The sequence below is a fragment of the Manis pentadactyla genome, chromosome 9, assembly GCF_030020395.1.
Source record: "Manis pentadactyla isolate mManPen7 chromosome 9, mManPen7.hap1, whole genome shotgun sequence".
Classification (NCBI taxonomy): domain Eukaryota; kingdom Metazoa; phylum Chordata; class Mammalia; order Pholidota; family Manidae; genus Manis; species Manis pentadactyla.
This window is the reverse complement of record NC_080027.1, coordinates 42,572,991-42,591,617: the sequence shown is the minus strand read 5'-3', so window position 1 is coordinate 42,591,617 and position 18,627 is coordinate 42,572,991. Positions and strand designations below refer to the sequence as shown.

The window sequence follows — 18,627 nt, the reverse complement described above, 5'->3', positions numbered from 1 at the left end:
TTTCTGGACCAAGGGGATAATGACACAACAAAAGGGGAACAAAGTTGCCAAAGGTCCACAGTGGACACCTGAGGCCAAAGTACCACAGACATAGTCAGACTACTTGGAGAGCTGAGGCACGACCTGAGACTCAGGGCTGCTTTCAACGGACAGCACAGATTTTTAAGATGGAGCTGAGACCTCCCAGGTTGATTTTGTTGTTCTTTTCCCTTTGGTAAGCAGAGGAGAAAGAGTAACTACATTTAAGGCTAGAAATGAAAACAGCATTGAGAAAAACAGAAGGTTGCCAGGTAATTAAGGGAAATGTTTTAAATACGGCATCCACCATTCGTAAAGCCAAGACGTGCTGCTGCAGCTCCACCCAGCTCTGGCCCGTGACCTCAGGCCTGCAGCGTCGATCCCAAAATAGCTGGGGGAACAAGACTCAGCATGCGCGCTTCATCTCGCAAGGCACCCCTCGGCCCCAGGCCCTCCTGACCTGGCTCCCTGCGCACCAAACCGGCCGGGTAGCGCGCGCCTTCCTCGCAGGCACCCGCCTCAGGGCCCAGGAAAGGGCGCCGCTCATTCCCTGGACTTGGGCGCCCCCGCGCGGCCGCAGCTTGGCGGCGCTCCTACCCCAGGCGCTCTCGGAGGTGGCGGCGGGTCCCTCGCGGCCCCGCGCTCGCGGACGCGCTGCGCTCCCTGTTCCGCGGAGCCGCCGCTCTCCCCGGGGCCTCGTCAGAGCGCGGCGGGCCCGTTCGGTGCGAGGTCCCCGAGCTCCCCGGGGCCGTGTCGGCGGCGGCCGGCTGAGCGGAGCTAACGAGCCCCGCGGGATGCGGGGGCGGGGACGCCCGCTCGTGGCAACGGGACGCGCCGCCGTGGCCACGGGGTGGCCGGGCCGCGCCGCCGGGCCCACGGCCTGCTCCTGGAGCCGCGGATGCGGAAGGCCTCCGGGCGCCCACGCTGCCCCGCGCCGCGGCTGCCGTCAAGGCCCGGCCGGACCGAGGGGCCCCAGCCGCCAGCCCGCGCCTGCGCGCCGGCCGCCTCCCCGCCCCACCCAAAGCCTCGTCCCCATACGAGGAAAAGTCGGGGCGCCCCCTCAGTCGGGGTTGTGTGGGTGCTCTACAGACACAAAACTGAAGGGGTGTGGGCAGTACCCACTAACTTGAGAGCTTTGCAGATCTGCGGGGGGGAAATAATGGTGTCCACTCCACAGTGTGGTTGTGTGGGTACTAGTCCAACCTATTAAATTTTGCCCACGTACCATTTGCCAGGAATTATGCTGTGTGCATCAGTACCCCAGTTACCTCAGTTAGGATGACACTGATGACCCCTGGTATGGGTACTGTTAAAGCCATTTTACAGATCAGGAAACCGAGGCCTAGGGTCGCATCATATGACCTGAAGGCACGCAGTCAGCGGGCGAGCGACCGAAAGTCAAAGCTCCGGACGCCGGTGTTTTGGCCCACACGGAGGCTCCTCGGGGCAAGGGATTCCGTGACCCAGTAATGCAGAGGAAGACCGGGTATTGGATCTCTCTTTGCTTTTGTGCAGACTGACGATGCATTTCAGGGAGTAAAAGTCTCTCAGACAAGAAAACTCCACCTTGGTTTAAGTGTTTTCCAAATGCATTGAACAAGACATCTCCCTACTAGCATCCCGCGAAACTGTGTTCTTGAAATATACTTTGGGACACAGTTCCCTGCATAGTCTCTGATGAAAAGAATAGACGTGCAGGTCCCCGCAGACTGAAAAGCGCTACAGAGATATGCAGGCATGTTTTATTATGACTACTGTTGTTATCAATACATTCTTCATTACTTTTTGGGATCTAGTCTGTGACCTTCTGGCCACTCTGGAGTAGTGAAAACTAACAATTTACTGTTATACTTCCTATGTGCCAAGCGCTGTTTTAAGTGTTTTGTGTGTATTAACTAATTTATACCTTACAACTCCCTAAGTGTTAGTGCCACCTGAAAAAAAGACATGAGATCACAAATAATAGATGTAAAATTCTTAGAAAAAAGCACTTAGAATTACAACGAGCATTTGCTGCTATCATCATTCTCATTTTACTGAGGACACTGAGGCACAGAAAGATTAAGTGACTTGCTCTAGGTCACACTGGTGCTCAGAGGATTGGAACCCGGGAGCCAGGGCAGGGCTTCTACTGGAAACCGCTATCCATCCTGCCTTTCCACCAGAGGCAGAGCCCCAAGCTGGGCCCTCTTCAGCAAGGCCAGAATTCCCTATGGAACACCTCTTCCCCGTCTAGGCCCACCTGCCTCTCATGCCCATACCATCTGCCTGTCGTAAATGCCACCATGAGCACCTTCATGGGAGGAGAAAGGGGACAAGATTTGGGGTTGCACAACCCTGGACTGGACCAAGCACTACCATTTACTGACCTGATGACCTAAGAGAGGAAACCATCCGTTTCCTCTTCAGTAAAAGGAGCATCACCTGCCTCACAGGTTTGACTGAGAATGGACTGAAATAATGGATATAAAGCACTAGCACAGGGCTTGACCCATCTTAAGCACTCCATAAATGATGACTGCACACCTCCCCACCTCCTCTGAGCAGCCTTCCCTGACTGTGCCTCCCTCCACCCTCAGGCGGGGTCAGGGCCCCTCTGCCATGTCCCTGGCTTATCCCCACCCCAACCTGCCACACACCTGGGTTTGAGATTATCGCTTTCTGTGTCTGCCTCCCCCACAAAACTGAGCATGAGCTTCAAAGATCAGTCTTGTTCACTGCTCCATCCCCAAGGCCTAGCACACAGAAGCCCAATTAATGTCTGCTGCATAAAGGTTTGGATTATGGTGACAATAAACACAGCCAATCTCAATCACTGAGAACCCACTGTGCACTAGGTCCAGTTCCAAATATTCTACATGGGCTCTAACTCATTTATACAATAACCATATGAGGTAAGTACTTTCTCCTTTGAGGAAACGGGGGCACAGAGATGTGCCTGGTAAATGGTGGAGACAGGATTTGAACACAGCCACTCTGGCTTTCGAGCCTGCCTGCAAGCTTAGCCACAGTAACCAAGTCAACAGATGGACACCTACCTACCCTCACACAGGGTTGCTGAGAAGGTCAAAATATACTAAAAGGCCTCCACATGCATGAAGGCTTATTGTTACTAAGCCCCAGAAAAGGAAAGAATCTCAGGTTCACACCTGCTCATCAGGCCTCAGTTTCCCCATCTGTAATGTAAGGGTTGAACTTAATACTATCAGGGGCTCATACATTCATGGTGGTGCCTGTCTGCCATCCTAGAAGGTGGGAAGGAGAGAGAAAGGGAGATTGGGCCAAGAGAAACCTAGACATCTGTGAACGCCCAGGGCAAAATTGGCTCTGATTCAACTAGAGTCGGGGTCAAGGCCAATGTCCCAACCAGGATAATGTCATACAGTAATTAAAAAGATGATGACCATTCACAAGTAGCCAGCACTTTACAGTTTGTATTCTCTTGTCTGGGTCTCAAGCCAACCCTGTGATTATTACCCCTGAGAACTAAGGCCTAAAGAGGCTTGCAACTTGCCCAGGGTCACACAGTGGGTCCGCATCAGGACCCCACATGACCAGTCTGTTGATTGACAAATCAGTTTAAACTGCAGCAGGCCACACTCTAGAAATTGCTCTGGCTCTTTAAGGAAGGAATGAGCAGGACCCAGGTGGCTGCCTGGGCCACAGTCAAGTGAGAAAAGTAGCCATTTCCACTCATTAAAAGTTTAGCCAGGTAAGCAAAGTGGGCCCCTGGAGGCCAGCAGATCTCCTCGGGGCTCGGGCCGGAGCTGGACCCACCGACAGGCCCAGGCTGCTGTAATTGGGCCCCAGGTGTCCTGCAGAGCCTGCATCCTCAGGGGAGCCTCTCAGGCCCCTGAAGTCCAGCTCATTATGGCCTAATTGGAGACAAATCATTCAGCCACCTCAGGGACGGGGAGCAGTGAGCTCAGAGTTGTGAAAAGTTTGAGCAGCCACAACTTTCTCCCAGACGGCCACAACTTTCTCCGCAGTGACCCAAACTTTCCCAGCCCTGGAGGGCGTCAAGGTCCCTGCTGGTGCCCAGGTCTCTCCAGGTTGCCCTGGCCCAGGTGCACCACTGATGCACTGCTGTCACTGATGGGGCTGGCGCAACCCTCAGCAGTAGCCTGGCAGTCGGAGGCAAATCTGGGCTCCCGTGGGTACCCTCATCCTAGCAAGGGGTGTCCTACCTCTATTCTCCACTCGCCCTCCCATCTTGGGACACTTGGTGGAGCAGTAGCCCCTTCCACCCAGGGAATGGGGCCTGGGCACTCAGGCGGCCAAGCCTCCCTGAGGGGAAAAAGTGTCTGGTTGTCAACATGATTGTGGACTCGCCTCCCCAGGGGCAGTTCACGGGGGCTGCTCCGCTCTTGGCCGTCTCCTCTCACCAGCCATAGGAGACTGGGGGAGAGGCTGATGCAAAGATGATGATAGCAGTAAGCAAAAGTTACTATTTCCCAGATAAATGCCTTCTATCCATCAGCTCATTTACTCCTCAGAGAAGCCCCATTAGGTGGGGATTGTTATCCCTATCTCACTGATGAGTAAACTGAGGCTGATGAGTAAACAGAGATAGGAAGCTCACCCACCTCATACAACCTTTCCCTGTGCAGAATACTGGCTTCGAAGTGAGACTAATTTGAGCTCAGATCCCTGCCACTTAACTAGCTGTGTAAACTTATGCAAGTTATTTAACCTAACGGAGTCTTTGTTTCTTCACCTGTAAATTAGGGATGTTTTATGTATTTCATGAGATTGTGAAGTTGAGGACAGTGTATACAAAACACCAATCACGGTCCTGGTGCGGAGTAAGCATTCATTAGTGACTGTGGTTAATGATATTTTATAGCTTGGTGAAATGAAACAGCACAGGACTTAGAGCTGGCAATTCAAAAAAACATGTTTGTTCCCTTAACCCTTGCCAGTCTCTGTACCAGGCCCTGGAGTTTCCCATGTCAAATAGATGCTCTCCCTGACCTTCCCAATAAGAAGAAACAGGAAATAAGTGCAGTGGGAGAGAGGACAGGTCAGAGACGTCACTTAATCTCTTCAAGCCCACTGTCAGCCAAAATAAGGCAAAGCTATCAAACAATCAGTTGTACTTATTTGAGATCCTAGGGATTGCAATCCAGAACACAGATTCAGAAAGAAACCCACATGTATGCCTCAGAGAAGGTAGAGAACTTCAGTTTTTAAAGGCACAAAGGAGAACTTCAAGGGGCTAGCATGAGTCATTTCAAAATTATGATTGGCTAAAGCTATTGTAACCTGCATTTAGCTCTACATAATTGGTTGCTAAGGCTATTCACTAGGCAAAAATTCTGCTTTGTTACTGACAGAAGATGTTAGTTCAGGATGTTTATGGTTTGACATAATGCAAAGTTCAACAGCTCCCAAGAACAGTAAGTTTCAGAGAAGAGGACCAACCCAGACCCTATTTCATTAAGGGCCCCTGACTCTATTTTAGTTCACCCTTGTTGTCAAGACAAAACTCCATTTTGCCTACATTTACACCAGCTTCATCATTTACTAACTGGTGGAGCAACACTTGCCCCACAGGATTATCATGAGTCCTGAGTGCTGTGATGTAAGTGAGCATGGCCTGCCAATCACAGAGCCATGATGTAGGTGAGCACCATAGCTGCACTGTTTCACAGATAAGGAAGCTGAGGTTCAGGACCTCAAGTCATTGCTCAAGGTCATCCAGCTGGTGGTGGCAAGTCCAGAATGAGTCCCAGGGCTTCTCTGCCCAGAGAATGCTTGACACCCTTGCAGGAACCACAGCCTTCCTCAGCCTCCCACCTTCAGGCACACCCTGCAGGGTCCCTGACACACACAGGGCTGGATATCCAGGATGAGATGTGATGGGGCAGACCATGCCTTTCTCAGGGAACTCACAATCGAGGGTCAGTAAGATAAGCAGGAGATTCCCAAAATATGTGCAGAAAGGGAATGCAGGCATGGGGACAACAGTCCAGGCTGACAGACGCCTCCCCTAGAATCAGCCCAAGTTCAGGTCCGCACTCTGCCACTTACTGGCTACAGAGAGCCTTAGACAAGTGTATGGCCTTTACATGTTTCCTCCTCCATAAAATGGGGGTTATACTAGGGCCAGCCACATAGGGTTGTCATGAAGAGTAGAGAGAAAGTCTTAGCTAATACTTACAGAGTCAGTACTGTGTGTTAGTGTGTTATATAAGTAACAGGCATAACCTCATTTTATCTCCAAACATCCCTGTGAGGCTCTGCTCGTGCACAGCTATATACTATACCCAACCTTCTGGGTTCTCAATGAATATATGTTGAATGAGTGAATGAAGATGGGGTTGGTGTTACTATCATGACCATTTTTCAGGAGAGCACACTGAAGGCTCAGAGAAAGGAAGCACAGAGCCAGGTCTCCTGCCCCGGGCCCTGACACCAGCATGTTCCGACTCACTCAGGCTCACAGTCCTGAGGGGAGTGGGGGATGGTAGGCTGCACCAGGAATGTCCAAGGATGAAACTTCTCAAACTAGCCTGGTGGAGCACAGACTGCACCTTCCCCCAGACACTAACTCCAAGCATGATGTAAGCACGGGAGGCTCTGCAAGGCATGGTGTGTGGGTGCCACCTTGTGGCTACTCTGGGCAGTGCAGGCTGCGCCTGGTCTGGCCGGGCCTCAGGGTGTGGAGGAAGGTCAGCCTGCAGTTAGAGAGCCGCCAGTCCACAAACTGCTCCAAAAGCCTCCTTCGGAGACCAAAGGACCTCCAAGAGCCAAATAACTTGTTTAAGGGTAGGGCATGCAGAGCAGGGGTTAAGGGCACGCGTGTCCAACGGAGGTCTGAAGCCTCCTGGTGTTTGGAGTGCCAGCCTCAGATGGCCCCCTCTACCCAACACACACACAAGCCATAGCAGGCCACTTGACAGCCTTCCTGCTACCCACAGCCTGAGGTCGTCAGATGTACAACCTGGTTTCTTAGGACTCGAGTGTTCAGCCTGAAGGACCCTCAGAGTGGAGTGCTCCCACTCCTTCCTCACGTACTCAAGACCCATAGAGGGATGGGCCCTGGCCTCCAGACTGTGAGGCCAGTGGGTTCTCAGTAAGACCCCGTTCTCTTAAGTAAACAGCAAAGCAGGCACTATGATTCAATCCTGCATTCACTCAACCTGAGATCTGCGCTCAGGGACCGACCTGACCATCTATAGAGCATCACCTCCCCATTTCCCATTCCTACAGGAGGCTGTGGGTAACCACCAGTCCAGGCCCAGGCCAAGCGTCTTACAGGTCTGGAGATCAGAAAAAGACTTGACTTCCCAAATCTGCCACTTACTAATGCTGAGCCCCAGCCAAGTGCAACCCTCTGAGCCTCAGTTGCTTCATCTATAAAACAGTTTGAATGATCACCACCTGTCTAGGGTCTGGGAGTTTTCAATGAGACAGCATGTAATACCCCAGGCACAGGACCTGGCTAGGATAGGAGCTGGTTAAATGAACTGCTTCTTCCCTCTAGCTCCTGGCCAGCCAGGGCAGGAGCCAACTGAGGGGGCCTACAGGAGGCTGAATCCCTCCAGCCACTGATAACAGGGACCAGAGCCCATGGCTTTTCAAAGTCAGCCCCCAGGCTCAAGCAAATCTGGGAAGACCTGGGGGGATCAGGTAGTTGGTGCCCTGTCCTCCTCAAGCTCTGACGGTTCTTCCTTTGGGCTCAAAGAGGAACCCACAGGGGAGTCTGTTAAGGAGGAGGAAGAACCTGGTGCAGGGAAGCACCCTGGCTGGAGGCAATGGGTCAGGGGTCAGCCCTGAAAGCTCTCTAGCCAAGGCAGGGTGGGCCCCTGGAGCCTGTCTGGAGGGACCTGCCCCTCCCTGCAGAGACTTGAGAGCTGCCCCTCTGGAAAAGGGAGACCCCTCAGCTGGGCTGGGGCCTGCTGGCCTGCACCCATGGAAGGTTTTCCTGGCCCCTTCCCCAGAGGAGGAGCTACAGGTGGAGATGCCAGAGGGTCTGCCTGAGGGCACAGAGGACCATTTTCAAGACTGGCCACAGCAAGACTAGGGGGACCTCAGGCTGAGGGAGCAGGGTAGGCAAGAGAAGCGGACCTGGCTAGTCCTTGTTTCCTGCCTGCCTCACATGGAGAGAAGAGCCACCCCAATATTCCCAACACTGAGGGGCCTTCCAGCACCCCAGCTATCAGAGTGGGCCCAGGAGACTCAAGGAGTGCGGATCCAGCCCCAGGTCCCGTCTGGCTACCAAGGGGCTGGGAGGTTGCTGGCGCTAAGCCTCAGCTCCCACAGCTGCAAAGTGGGTGGCACCTCCACCTCCCCAGTGTGCAGGGAAAATCAAGTCAGTTGAGGACCATGAAATGGCAGATCTTATGTTAAGTGTTTTATCATAGTAATAATAATGAATTAATAGGCAGGAGGACATTTTTGGAGGTGATGGTATGTTTATGGCAGAGATAGTGGTGATAGTTTTGTAGGTATATACTTATCTCCAAATTCATCAAGCTATATACATTAAATATGTGCAGCTTTTTGTAAGTCAATCACACCTCAATAAAATGTTTTTTTTTTTTAAAAAGCTTTCTAGTCACCCAAGTTTGTTAGGAACATGCAAAGTTTGATCTTGGAAGGGAAAGGCCATGAGAGGTCACCCAGTCCAGCGCCCTTCTTTTGTGGGAGGAGAGAGGTCTATGTCTCCAAGCCTGTGTCAGACCTCAGGCTTTGGGACTTGCTTCTCAGCGCTGCCTCCGCTCTGTGCACGTGGAGACACTGTGTGCTCAGGTGCTGGCGCCAGTGCTTGGGATCGGGGAGAGAGACGCAGGTCGGGGCCCTGAGGAGCCCTGCCCGGAGTGGATGATCATCCAGGGCAGATTCCAGGGACTTCAGTGAGACTCCTGGACCCAGAAAGCCTCCCCACCAACTCCCTGTGCCAGGACACCCACTACTGCTCCTCACGGAGCCAAGCACAGCCATCACCAGGCCTTTCAGTATCAGTGTGAGTGAACTTCGGGTTTCACTGGAAAGGTTTTGATATAGGGGATCCTGACTAGCTTGACTGGGAGAGAAATCTGAAGAAGAGAATTTAGGGCAGGGATGCCGTGGGGGCCAAGAAGGGGTGAAACGACGAGAGAGAGGAGACAAGTGGGCTGCCCCAGAGTCCTGGGGTGGGAGTGGGAAGCTGCCAGGGGGTCCCAGCTACGCACTGTGTCCCCCAGAGTGTCCCCCACAGCGGGTTGCAATGTGAATCTCAGATGCAGAGACGTCTCACACTGCAGCAAGTCAGAGCAGCTGGGGCAAAAGCAGACAGGGGGGGCTTCTGGCACCACGTGGCACCTAAGGTCCTAGAGCAAACACAGACAGCAGCCAGGTGGCCCTGAGGGGAAGGACAGGTCAGGCAGAGGGGTAGATGGTATTTTGGCCTTGATGGAGTACAGCAGCCCCTCAGCGATGAGAACCTTGAATGCCTGTGAGGGAACCTGGCCTTTACCTGCTAGGCAGTGGCAGTCTCTACAGGCTTTACTAGAGGGTGACAAGGTCAGCTCTGCTTCTCTGTGTTAACAGAGGTTTAAGAATAGCAAGCAAATCGTTCTCAGAGGTCTGAGTTGGCCCCCATGTGAGCTGACATATGTTATGTCCAGCAAGAGCTGCCGGGGGCCTGGAGGAGACCACTTTGCCTGGGCTTCTGCCTCCAAGTCCAGGTCCCACACCAGCAAGAAGGGCACCAGTGGCTGACCCCAGTGCCAGGGTTGCCCTGGGCCCGGGGAACAGGAAACAGGAGAGCCGAAGCAGGGAGGAGAGCGCACATGCTCAGCCTGGTGTGAGGAAGCCCCACCCCCCTTGGCAGACCTCACACTTGGGCCTGGAGGGTGAGCAGGCTTTAGGAGCTCCCACTGCCTCTGAGACCCTCCAGGCCTGGCTGCCCGCTGGCTACCTCTGACCACCTGCTGCCACCTCCACCCAGCAGACCCGAAGCAAGCCCAAGCCAGATTCCACGGTGTGCGGCTGGGGTGGTTCCTGGGCTCCAGACCACGCAATCCTGACTGATCCTGCCCTTGGCCACCTGTCAGAGGCTTTGATATCAATAGTACCCACCATTGCAATTCCTCTCCCTCATGTCAAGTCTCAGCCTCAGGCATCCCAGGCCCCCCTCCTCTTTGCCTCTGTGGCTGCTTCTGAACCTTCCGGTCCTGGCTCGAATATCCCATCCTCCATGAAGCCCTCCCTGACTCCCATCTGCTCCTCCATTGGGCCCAGGGCAGCAACGACAGTCAGAGGTGAAGGGAGGAGAGCCAGATTTGGGTCAGATGACCCACGGCAGCATTGCACAGATTTGCTGGTCTTGAATAAGCCACTGAAAGTATCTTTCCCTAGATGGCCCACCTCTAAAATAGGGTGATCATATCCTTGCTTCAAAAGGACCTCCTCCCAACTTCATTCTTCTGCTTCCAGTTCTTGCCTTTCTCCCATAAATGTCATCTAAGTGCCACTGACCCTTCAAAAATTCCCATATAGTAGGCGTTCTTCCTTGGGGCTCTTTACTCTTCATCACTGACATTTAGAGCCTGCCTGCTATGCAGACGAGTGTCCCCACCCCACCCCAACTTTGGCAAAGCCATCCCTGGGGTGGATTGCAGCCTGAGTTTGGGGTGTGAGGTCTGAATTCCCCTTGTTTGTGTTGAGTTCAATGTCTTTAGCTCTAGAGCAGGACTTTAGGCAGCCCAGAGCAGTAAGAAGGGCCTGGCCTGGATGTCTGGAGGCCAGGCTCCAGGATGGGCCTGAGAGGCCCCAGGAGACAGAGGAATAGTCACCAGGCACCACCCATTGGCTGAGCCAGAGCCTGGGCTCCCTAGGGGAGGAGTCGGAGTGCGTTTAACTGCATTGAGGGAGCCCCGCTGCTTCTCTCTGCTGCTGCCCAACTGTGCTTGGGTGAGTATCAGCTCAGGGGGCAGCCCGGGAGGGCCATGGAGGCTGGGGTGGAGGCCCTTGCCAGGGAGGTGACGGTGGGAGTCGGGGATCAGGGCATGCACAAGGGAGGAGGGTGACTTGAACTCACACCCTTGAACTCATCTTCTCTCTGGACAATCATGCTGCTACCCCCAGTCCATACCAATGTCCCCTCCTCCCCTGCTCCTTCTCAGAAAGAAATCCTTTTCTAAGCCTATCCTATATCTCTCCTTTTTGAAATTGAGTCTCTTCAATAGTGGAAAATCAGTAGTTTCGTTCATCCTCTCACTTCTACTCTCCCATCTTGTTTTCCCTTGTAATTTTCTTCCATGAGACTTGCACCAAGCCCAGGTGTCTCCCTGGAGGTGTGTGACAGTGAGAGGAAACTTGGTGTTGGAGTACTAATCCCACCCCCACCAGTTCTCAGGTTTATGTCATTAGACTATTTGTACCCCACCTTCCCTTCCTCTGGCTGACCTGAACTTCCATCCTCTGATTAGACATCCTGGAGGGGCCTTCCCTGTGCCCACAGCCTGGATGAGAGGTCTCCCCTAGGCTCCCTGTACTCTGGTTCTTCTCAGACAGAGCTGGGACCAAGGGGATGATACTGCATGAGATTTCATGAAGGCCTAGGTAAAGAGAGACGTTTAGGTAAAGTCACCGGCACATGGAACTGATAGCCTCAGATACAGTAGGGAGCAGCCAGTAGAGCAGTGCCCGCTGGGGGCACCGAATCAGGGGCAAAGCCAAGCGAGATGACCTCTACGGTCCTGTGCTAAACGTGGCCATGTCTCCCTGACTGCTGACGTTTTGCATGGTCACCGAGGCCCAGAAAGGTTCACCTACTACCACCCACAGGAACTGGGAGCTGGGCAGTTCTCATCTTGCTTTTAAGCCACTAGGGTGTCAGTAGGAAATCTTCCCTTTCTGATGGCCCACATTTCTGAGGCTCTGATTCTCCATCTCCTGCATGTTTATGTCAGAGAGGCAATTGCCTGGCCATGAGTGAAGTCTGAGCGGTGAGGACAGGGGCCGTGTTTTTGTTACAGGATTCAGTCTGTGATAAAACCACTTCTCCAGAATAGGTTATGTTTATGGATCCTAGACTGTGTCACTGTTTTAAGGAGTGTGTATATATGTTGTTTTCACACACATCCTAAAGGCCCACGCTTCTTACTCCATATGGTGATTTGAGATGAGCTGGATGGAGCCTGACTCAAAATATCACCAGTTTACAGATTCATTCTTTGAGTTAAGGTATTTAATTGCGTTATTGAAATGCAAATTGCCCTTTAGAAGTCTATGCCTATAAATTTTAAATTCTTGATGAAATGGACAAATTACCAGAAGGGTGTAATTTTTCAAATTTACTTAAGAAGAGATTAAAAACCTGAGTAGATTAATTGCCATGAAAGAAATCAGAAAGCATTACCAAATAACTATCACCCCAAAGAAAGTCTGCACCCAAATGTTATTGGTGAGTTTTATCGGTGAGTTTCTTCCCAAACTTTTGGAAGATGAATAACTCCGGTCCTTAAATACTAGTCTAGAAAATGGAGTTTAAAAAGGAAATTGAGTTGATTCATTGTGAAGTTGGCATTATTGTGATAACAAAAACTCATAAAGATGGTTCCAAAAAAGAAACCTATGGATCCATTCTAAATAAAATACTAACAAACAAATCTCAGCAGAATTAAAAGTATAAACACTATGTGATATATCTGCTTTTCAACAGGTCTAATTTTAAAAGCATTGATACATTATAGTTGATGCCAAAAACCATTTGAAAATGTTAAATGCAAGTTACCAATTTTTTTCATTATTAAAAACCAGATGCAGGAGGATACTTCATTAACATAAAAGAGTATCTCAAGCCAACAAGTAATATCATACTTAGTAGAGAAATAAGAGTCTAATAAAGTTAAGGAAAACATAACTATGCCTTTTCTTATCATTAGTTTGTTCTGGAAGTTCTAGTTTATGAAATAGGATATAAAACAGAAATGAAAGTCCAGTTATTATCTTTTAAGAAAAAAAGAAGAAGATAATTCTCCCTTGACTACCCAATAAAATGAACTGAAAAATGATTTCAATTAAGGGAATTTTAAAACTGGCAGTATAACTTTGTTATATAAGATTATTGCCAATTCAAAACTATGATAGGATATGATTATACTCTCAATGGCAACAAATAGCAAAATACCTAGGAATAAACTTAACAAGAAATGTGGGAAACCTATTCATTATTCAACAAATACTATTTTCTATGTATCAGATTCTGTATTAGGTTTCTGATAAATGTGAGTGAAGTGGACAGAGTGCCTGGTGTCACAGACCTACACAAATAAAACTGAGAAACTTCTGTGAGATATAAACGAAGACTTGAAAACTTAGAACACCATACTTTTATATTGGATGGAAAGACTGACTGTTGGCAAGATATCAGTCCTCCACAGATTACATCATAGGTTTAATGAAATCCCAATTTTTATAAGATACAGTGGGATTACTTTTGAAAATTGGCAAAATGATTCTAAAATTTTGAAGAAAACTTGAAAATAACAAAAAAAATGTTTTTAACAAAGGCACTTATAGAGATGTTGCATTAGAAATCAAAATAAATTACACAGCTATAGTAATTAAAATACTACAGTACTCTTGCAACTCAATAATAAAAGATAACTGAATTAAAAATGGGCAAAGGGTTTGAAGACATTTTCCCAAAAAAATATACAAATGGCCAATAAGTACATGAAAAGATGCTCAACATCATTAGCTCTAGAAAAAACACAAATCAAAACAACTTGGATTGCTAGAATAAAAAAGACAGATAATAATAAGTGTTGGCAAGGATGTGGAGAAATTTGAACCCTCCAAACATTGCTGGTAGGGATGTAAAATGGTGCAGCTGTTTTGGAAAACAATCTGGAAATTCTTCAAAAGATTCAACATAAAGTTACTATATACCCAGCAATTCTACTCCTGGGTATTTACCCAGGAGAAATGAAAACATATGTTCACACACAAAAACTTGTATATGAATGTTCAGAGTGGCATTATTCATAATATCTGAAAAATGGAATCACCCCAAATGTCCATCAGATGATGAGTGGATCAATAATACGTGGTATATCCATACACTGGACTGTTATTCAGCCACTAAGAAGGAATAGCATACTCATGACTACAGGATGGTTGAACCTTGAAAACATTATGCTAAGTGAAAGAAGCCAGCCATAAGAGACCACATAGATAGGGCATGACTCCATTTATATGAAATGTCCAAAATAGACAAATCCACTGACATAGAAAGTAGATAGGTGGTTGATTGTCTAGAACTTAGAGGATTAAGGCAAATAGGAAGTGACTACAAATGGGTGCAGGGCTTCTATTTGGGGTGATGAAAATGTTGATTGTGGTGATGGTTGTATAACCCCATGAAGTGACTAAAAACCATTGACTTGTACACTTTTATGGGTAAACTGTATGGTATGCAAATTATATCTCAATAAAGCTTTTATTTTTAAAAAATAGTATGGTATTGGCACAAGAACAGAACATCACTACCTATAAAACAACCCCAGCACATTGAAGAACTTAATGTAGAATAAAGATAGTAACACAGTGGTGGAAAAAATGGAACAAGAACAATTATTTACTTGCCTGGAGAAAAAATACCAATTAGATTATCATTTTATGTCACATATCAAAATCAATTTCATGTGGATCAAAATTTAATATAAAAAATTAGGCCATATTTTAAAAAACGAAATATAGTATACTATTTTTTAATCTTGGAATGGGGAAAGACTTGCTTGCTTAAAACCAGCTCGTAAATAGAAATGTCAATAGATTTAAGTTTATGAATTTAAAACAATCTTAATAAAATCATAAAGAAAATAAAAATATTAGCAAAATTGACAAATTTTGTTTCAGTGGATACAAAAGGGATGATTCTAATATTTAAATTACTAAGGGAGATACTTCATCTCCAAAAGTACATGGCAAAGTATATGAACAGAAAATTTGCAAAAGAGGACATTTAAATGAAAATGAGATAGTATTTTTCAATCATCAAATTATTGAAAAATATATTTTAATCAGTAATTTCCCCCCAATTGTTATTGAAGTATAATTAACATATTATTATTAGTTTCAGTTGTATAATATAGTGATTCAACATTTATATACATTATGAAATGTTCACCATGATAAGTATAGTTACTATTTGTTACCACACAAAGGTATTACAATATTATTATTGGCTATATTCCCTATACCAGCTTGCTTTTTATGTGTTTAAAAAAAAGAGTTCAAAAATCTGGTGTTAGAAGAATTCCCATTTTGCTGTACCAGTATCATTATTGGGCATTAATTATAGCAAAAATGTCCTAATTTGCTCTGTTAAACCTTATTTAGCATTTATTTGATTATTTGTGAGTTTAGAGATTTTTATATATGAATGTTAGTCATTTTTCTCTTTTTTTTCTTTGAATTGTCTATTCTAGACATTTATCAACTGATCTTTGTATGTTTATTACTGAGAAAAGATCCATATCAAATAGTACAGATGTCTTTCAGGTAGTGCAAGTAAATAATTTGTAATTAATTTGCTGTTGGAGATGTCCTGCTAAAGCATGCCCTAGAATCATTTTAATTTAATGCTAGCATCAATGATTGAGTGACAAAACTGACAATTTTCTTGGAAATCCACTTAGCATGCTCAAAAGTGTTCTTATCTTTGACCCAGTAACTCTATATCCACCCTGAGGAATTTATTTGAAATGCAGACAAATATTTATTGATGTGTATCTCATTAAGTTAGGACCTTTAACTTCTCATTTTTTCTGTAGGAAAACTGGACTCTCATGAAAATCAAAGCCTGGTGAAGCTGGGGCAGGCCCTGGTAGGGGTCAAAGTACAGAAATCAGGCCCCCTGCTCCTCTTACCTTCCCAGAGCCATCCTGCTCCCCAGGGAAAATGTCAGGGTGGAGCAACGGCAGCTCCAATGTGTCCTACACCAGCTTCCTCCTGGTGGGCTTCCCGGGGCTGCAGGAGTCCCGAGCCCTCCTGGTGCTGCCCTTCCTTAGCCTCTACCTGGTGATCATCTCCACCAATGCCCTGGTCACCTACACGGTGGTGGCCCAGAGGAGCCTGCACCAGCCCATGTACCTGCTCATCGCCCTGCTCCTGGCTGTCAACATCTGCACTGCCACCACTGTGGTACCTGCCATGCTGTTCAACTTCTCCACCCACTTCAACCGCATCTCCCTGCCTCGCTGTCTGGTCCAGATGTTCTGCATCTACTTCCTCATTGCTTTTGACTGCAACATCCTCCTGGTCATGGCCCTGGACCGCTATGTTGCCATCTGCTGTCCTCTCCGCTACCCAGAAATAGTGACAGGCCACTTGCTGGCTGGCCTGGTGGGGGTGGCAGCTGTCAGGAGCACTTGCATTGTTGCTCCAGTGGTGGGGCTGGCCTCTCGGGTTAGCTTCTGCCGCTCGAACATCATCCATCATTTTGCTTGTGAGCACATGGCCTTGATGAAGCTGTCCTGTGGGGACATCTCCCTAAACAAGACTGTGGGGCTCACTCTCCGCGTCTTCAACAGAGTCCTAGACATGCTGCTACTTGGAACCTCCTACTCCCGCATTATCCATGCTGCCTTCTGGATTTCATCAGCTGGGGCCCGCTCAAAGGCCCTCAACACCTGTGGCTCCCACCTACTGGTCATCTTCACTGTGTTTTCCTCCACCATGTCCTCATCTGTCGTCTACCGTGTGGCCCACACCGCTTCCCAGGATGTGCACAACCTGCTCAGTGCCTTCTACCTGCTGCTCCCATGCCTGGTCAACCCCGTCATCTATGGGGCCAGGACCAAGGAAATCAGGCAGCACCTGGCAAGGTTGTTCTTGAGGGCAAGGCCATGAGACACCTCTAAGAAGCCCCTGCGCACCTATCTGGTTATCCCAGGCGAGATTGAGGAAAACAGGAAGTGGATACATAGGAACTCAATGTCCCCATCATACTGACTCTCTACCACACAAACTTCTCTTAGTTTTCTTCCCTAAAGTGGGTTAACCAGAGTCTCACTCAGCCCTGCTCTTCCACCTAGCATCCTAACATCAGTCTTTGATCTTCTGTCAGTCCTCATTAAACAACATCAATACATCCATAGCTACACAGCAAACAGTGTTAAAGCAACAACTGCAATTATAATTTTCTTAAATCTCTCTTACCTTAGCAGTTCTTTTAAAGAATTACACAGAATGTAAATAACTCTGTATCTATTCTTTTAAAAATATCTACCACCACCCCACAGTGAAAGCTAATCACTTCTATATTTTGAAATCCACAATGGATTTCTAGATTTAGGATTTCATTTAAAAAAATATTCACCTCATTAAAGAGACTTAGATAGTAGCTGGTACCAAAACTTGCAAGAAAAAAAAATCTCTTAGTAAATAATGAGAACTATTTTATTTAACTCAAAGAAGAATCAAAGAACAGGATATTCACAGAACAATCAAAAGGAACTCATTGTTATCCCAGGCCTTAGTTCATGCTGAATCTCAGTCAATAGATTTGGCACACTGCCTATAAATCTAAATTTTTAACTATCTAGATGATTTCAATGCAAAATCACATAGGGACTTACTGACATTTAGAATCCAGGAGGAATAAAACTATTAAAAATTATTGTTGTTAGTCGGGGAGACAGTGCATGTGTGGGGGCAAGGGAGTATATAGGGACTATTTTGCTCAATTTTGCTTTGAAACTAAAACTGCTGAATAAAAATAAAGTCTATATTAAAAATAGTACAAAAAATATTTTTTTAAGCCTGAAAGAAAATTAAAGTCACATTAAGCAAGACTAAAAACAAGTTGCCTTGAAACACGAAGGCAAAACATTACAGCTTATAGTCTGTAGCTTTGAAATCTTAATTTAAATTGTACCTTCCATTAACCAGTTACATAATGTTAGAAATTTGTAATTGCTTAGTATTAATAAGTAGTTATATGAATAAATAGCTGGCCTCCTTTCAATCACTTATGCTTGGAGACCAGCAAGTTGAGGGGCGGAAACAATCATAAAGCCCTACCATCATCCTGGTGGCAGCCGCAGGAACTGCAGGAGACAGCACAGCTCTATAAGGGCTAACTTGCAAAAAGTAAATTTAAGTACTGGAAGAATTCTGCCAGGGTGAAAAGACAAAATGCATTATAGAAATGGAAATTTCACACAGATGGTCATGACCTTTTCTGGAATATTAGAAAATAATTTTCTTTTTAAAGGTAATAAAATACCAAAACCATTCAAATTTTCCAAGAAAATACAAAGATATCTCTAGAGAAGAAAGCCCAGGCCCGTGAGATCACCTCCACCATACCTATGACAAGCAAAGCACATTCTAGACACCATATAGCACTCAACTTTGAGTTAAGTTAATTGTCCAGCTTTTCAAGAAATTACAGTCTTAGAGGAAACTTTAAACAACAGAAGTAAGTATGTACATAGCAGGCATTCTGTGATAGGATTATGGATTGTACAGAGTTTGAGTAATGAAAGAAACTGGTACAGCTGGAGTTTAATGAGATCCTATTTATAAAAACACAGACAGGGCTAAAGGAAGCCAATAAGGCATGGGGCCTTCCCTGGTGTATGTAACAGCAGAGAACCAAGACCA

At 47.2% G+C, this 18,627-nt stretch overlaps 1 protein-coding gene across 1 annotated transcript; it reads left to right on the top strand.

The window, feature by feature from the left end:
• Positions 1 to 15,918: 15,918 nt before the first annotated feature.
• Positions 15,919 to 16,869, top strand: LOC118921885 (olfactory receptor 52E8-like). Its single transcript, XM_036903963.2, has one exon. It carries the CDS (start codon positions 15,919 to 15,921, stop codon positions 16,867 to 16,869), a length of 951 nt encoding a protein of 316 aa, XP_036759858.2.
• The last annotated feature ends 1,758 nt before the right edge of the window (positions 16,870 to 18,627 follow it).

What these genes read in the sequence shown, in the direction of transcription:
- LOC118921885 (XM_036903963.2), top strand. Translation starts at nt 15,919, where the DNA reads ATGTCAGGGTGGAGCAACGGCAGCTCCAATGTGTCCTACACCAGCTTC.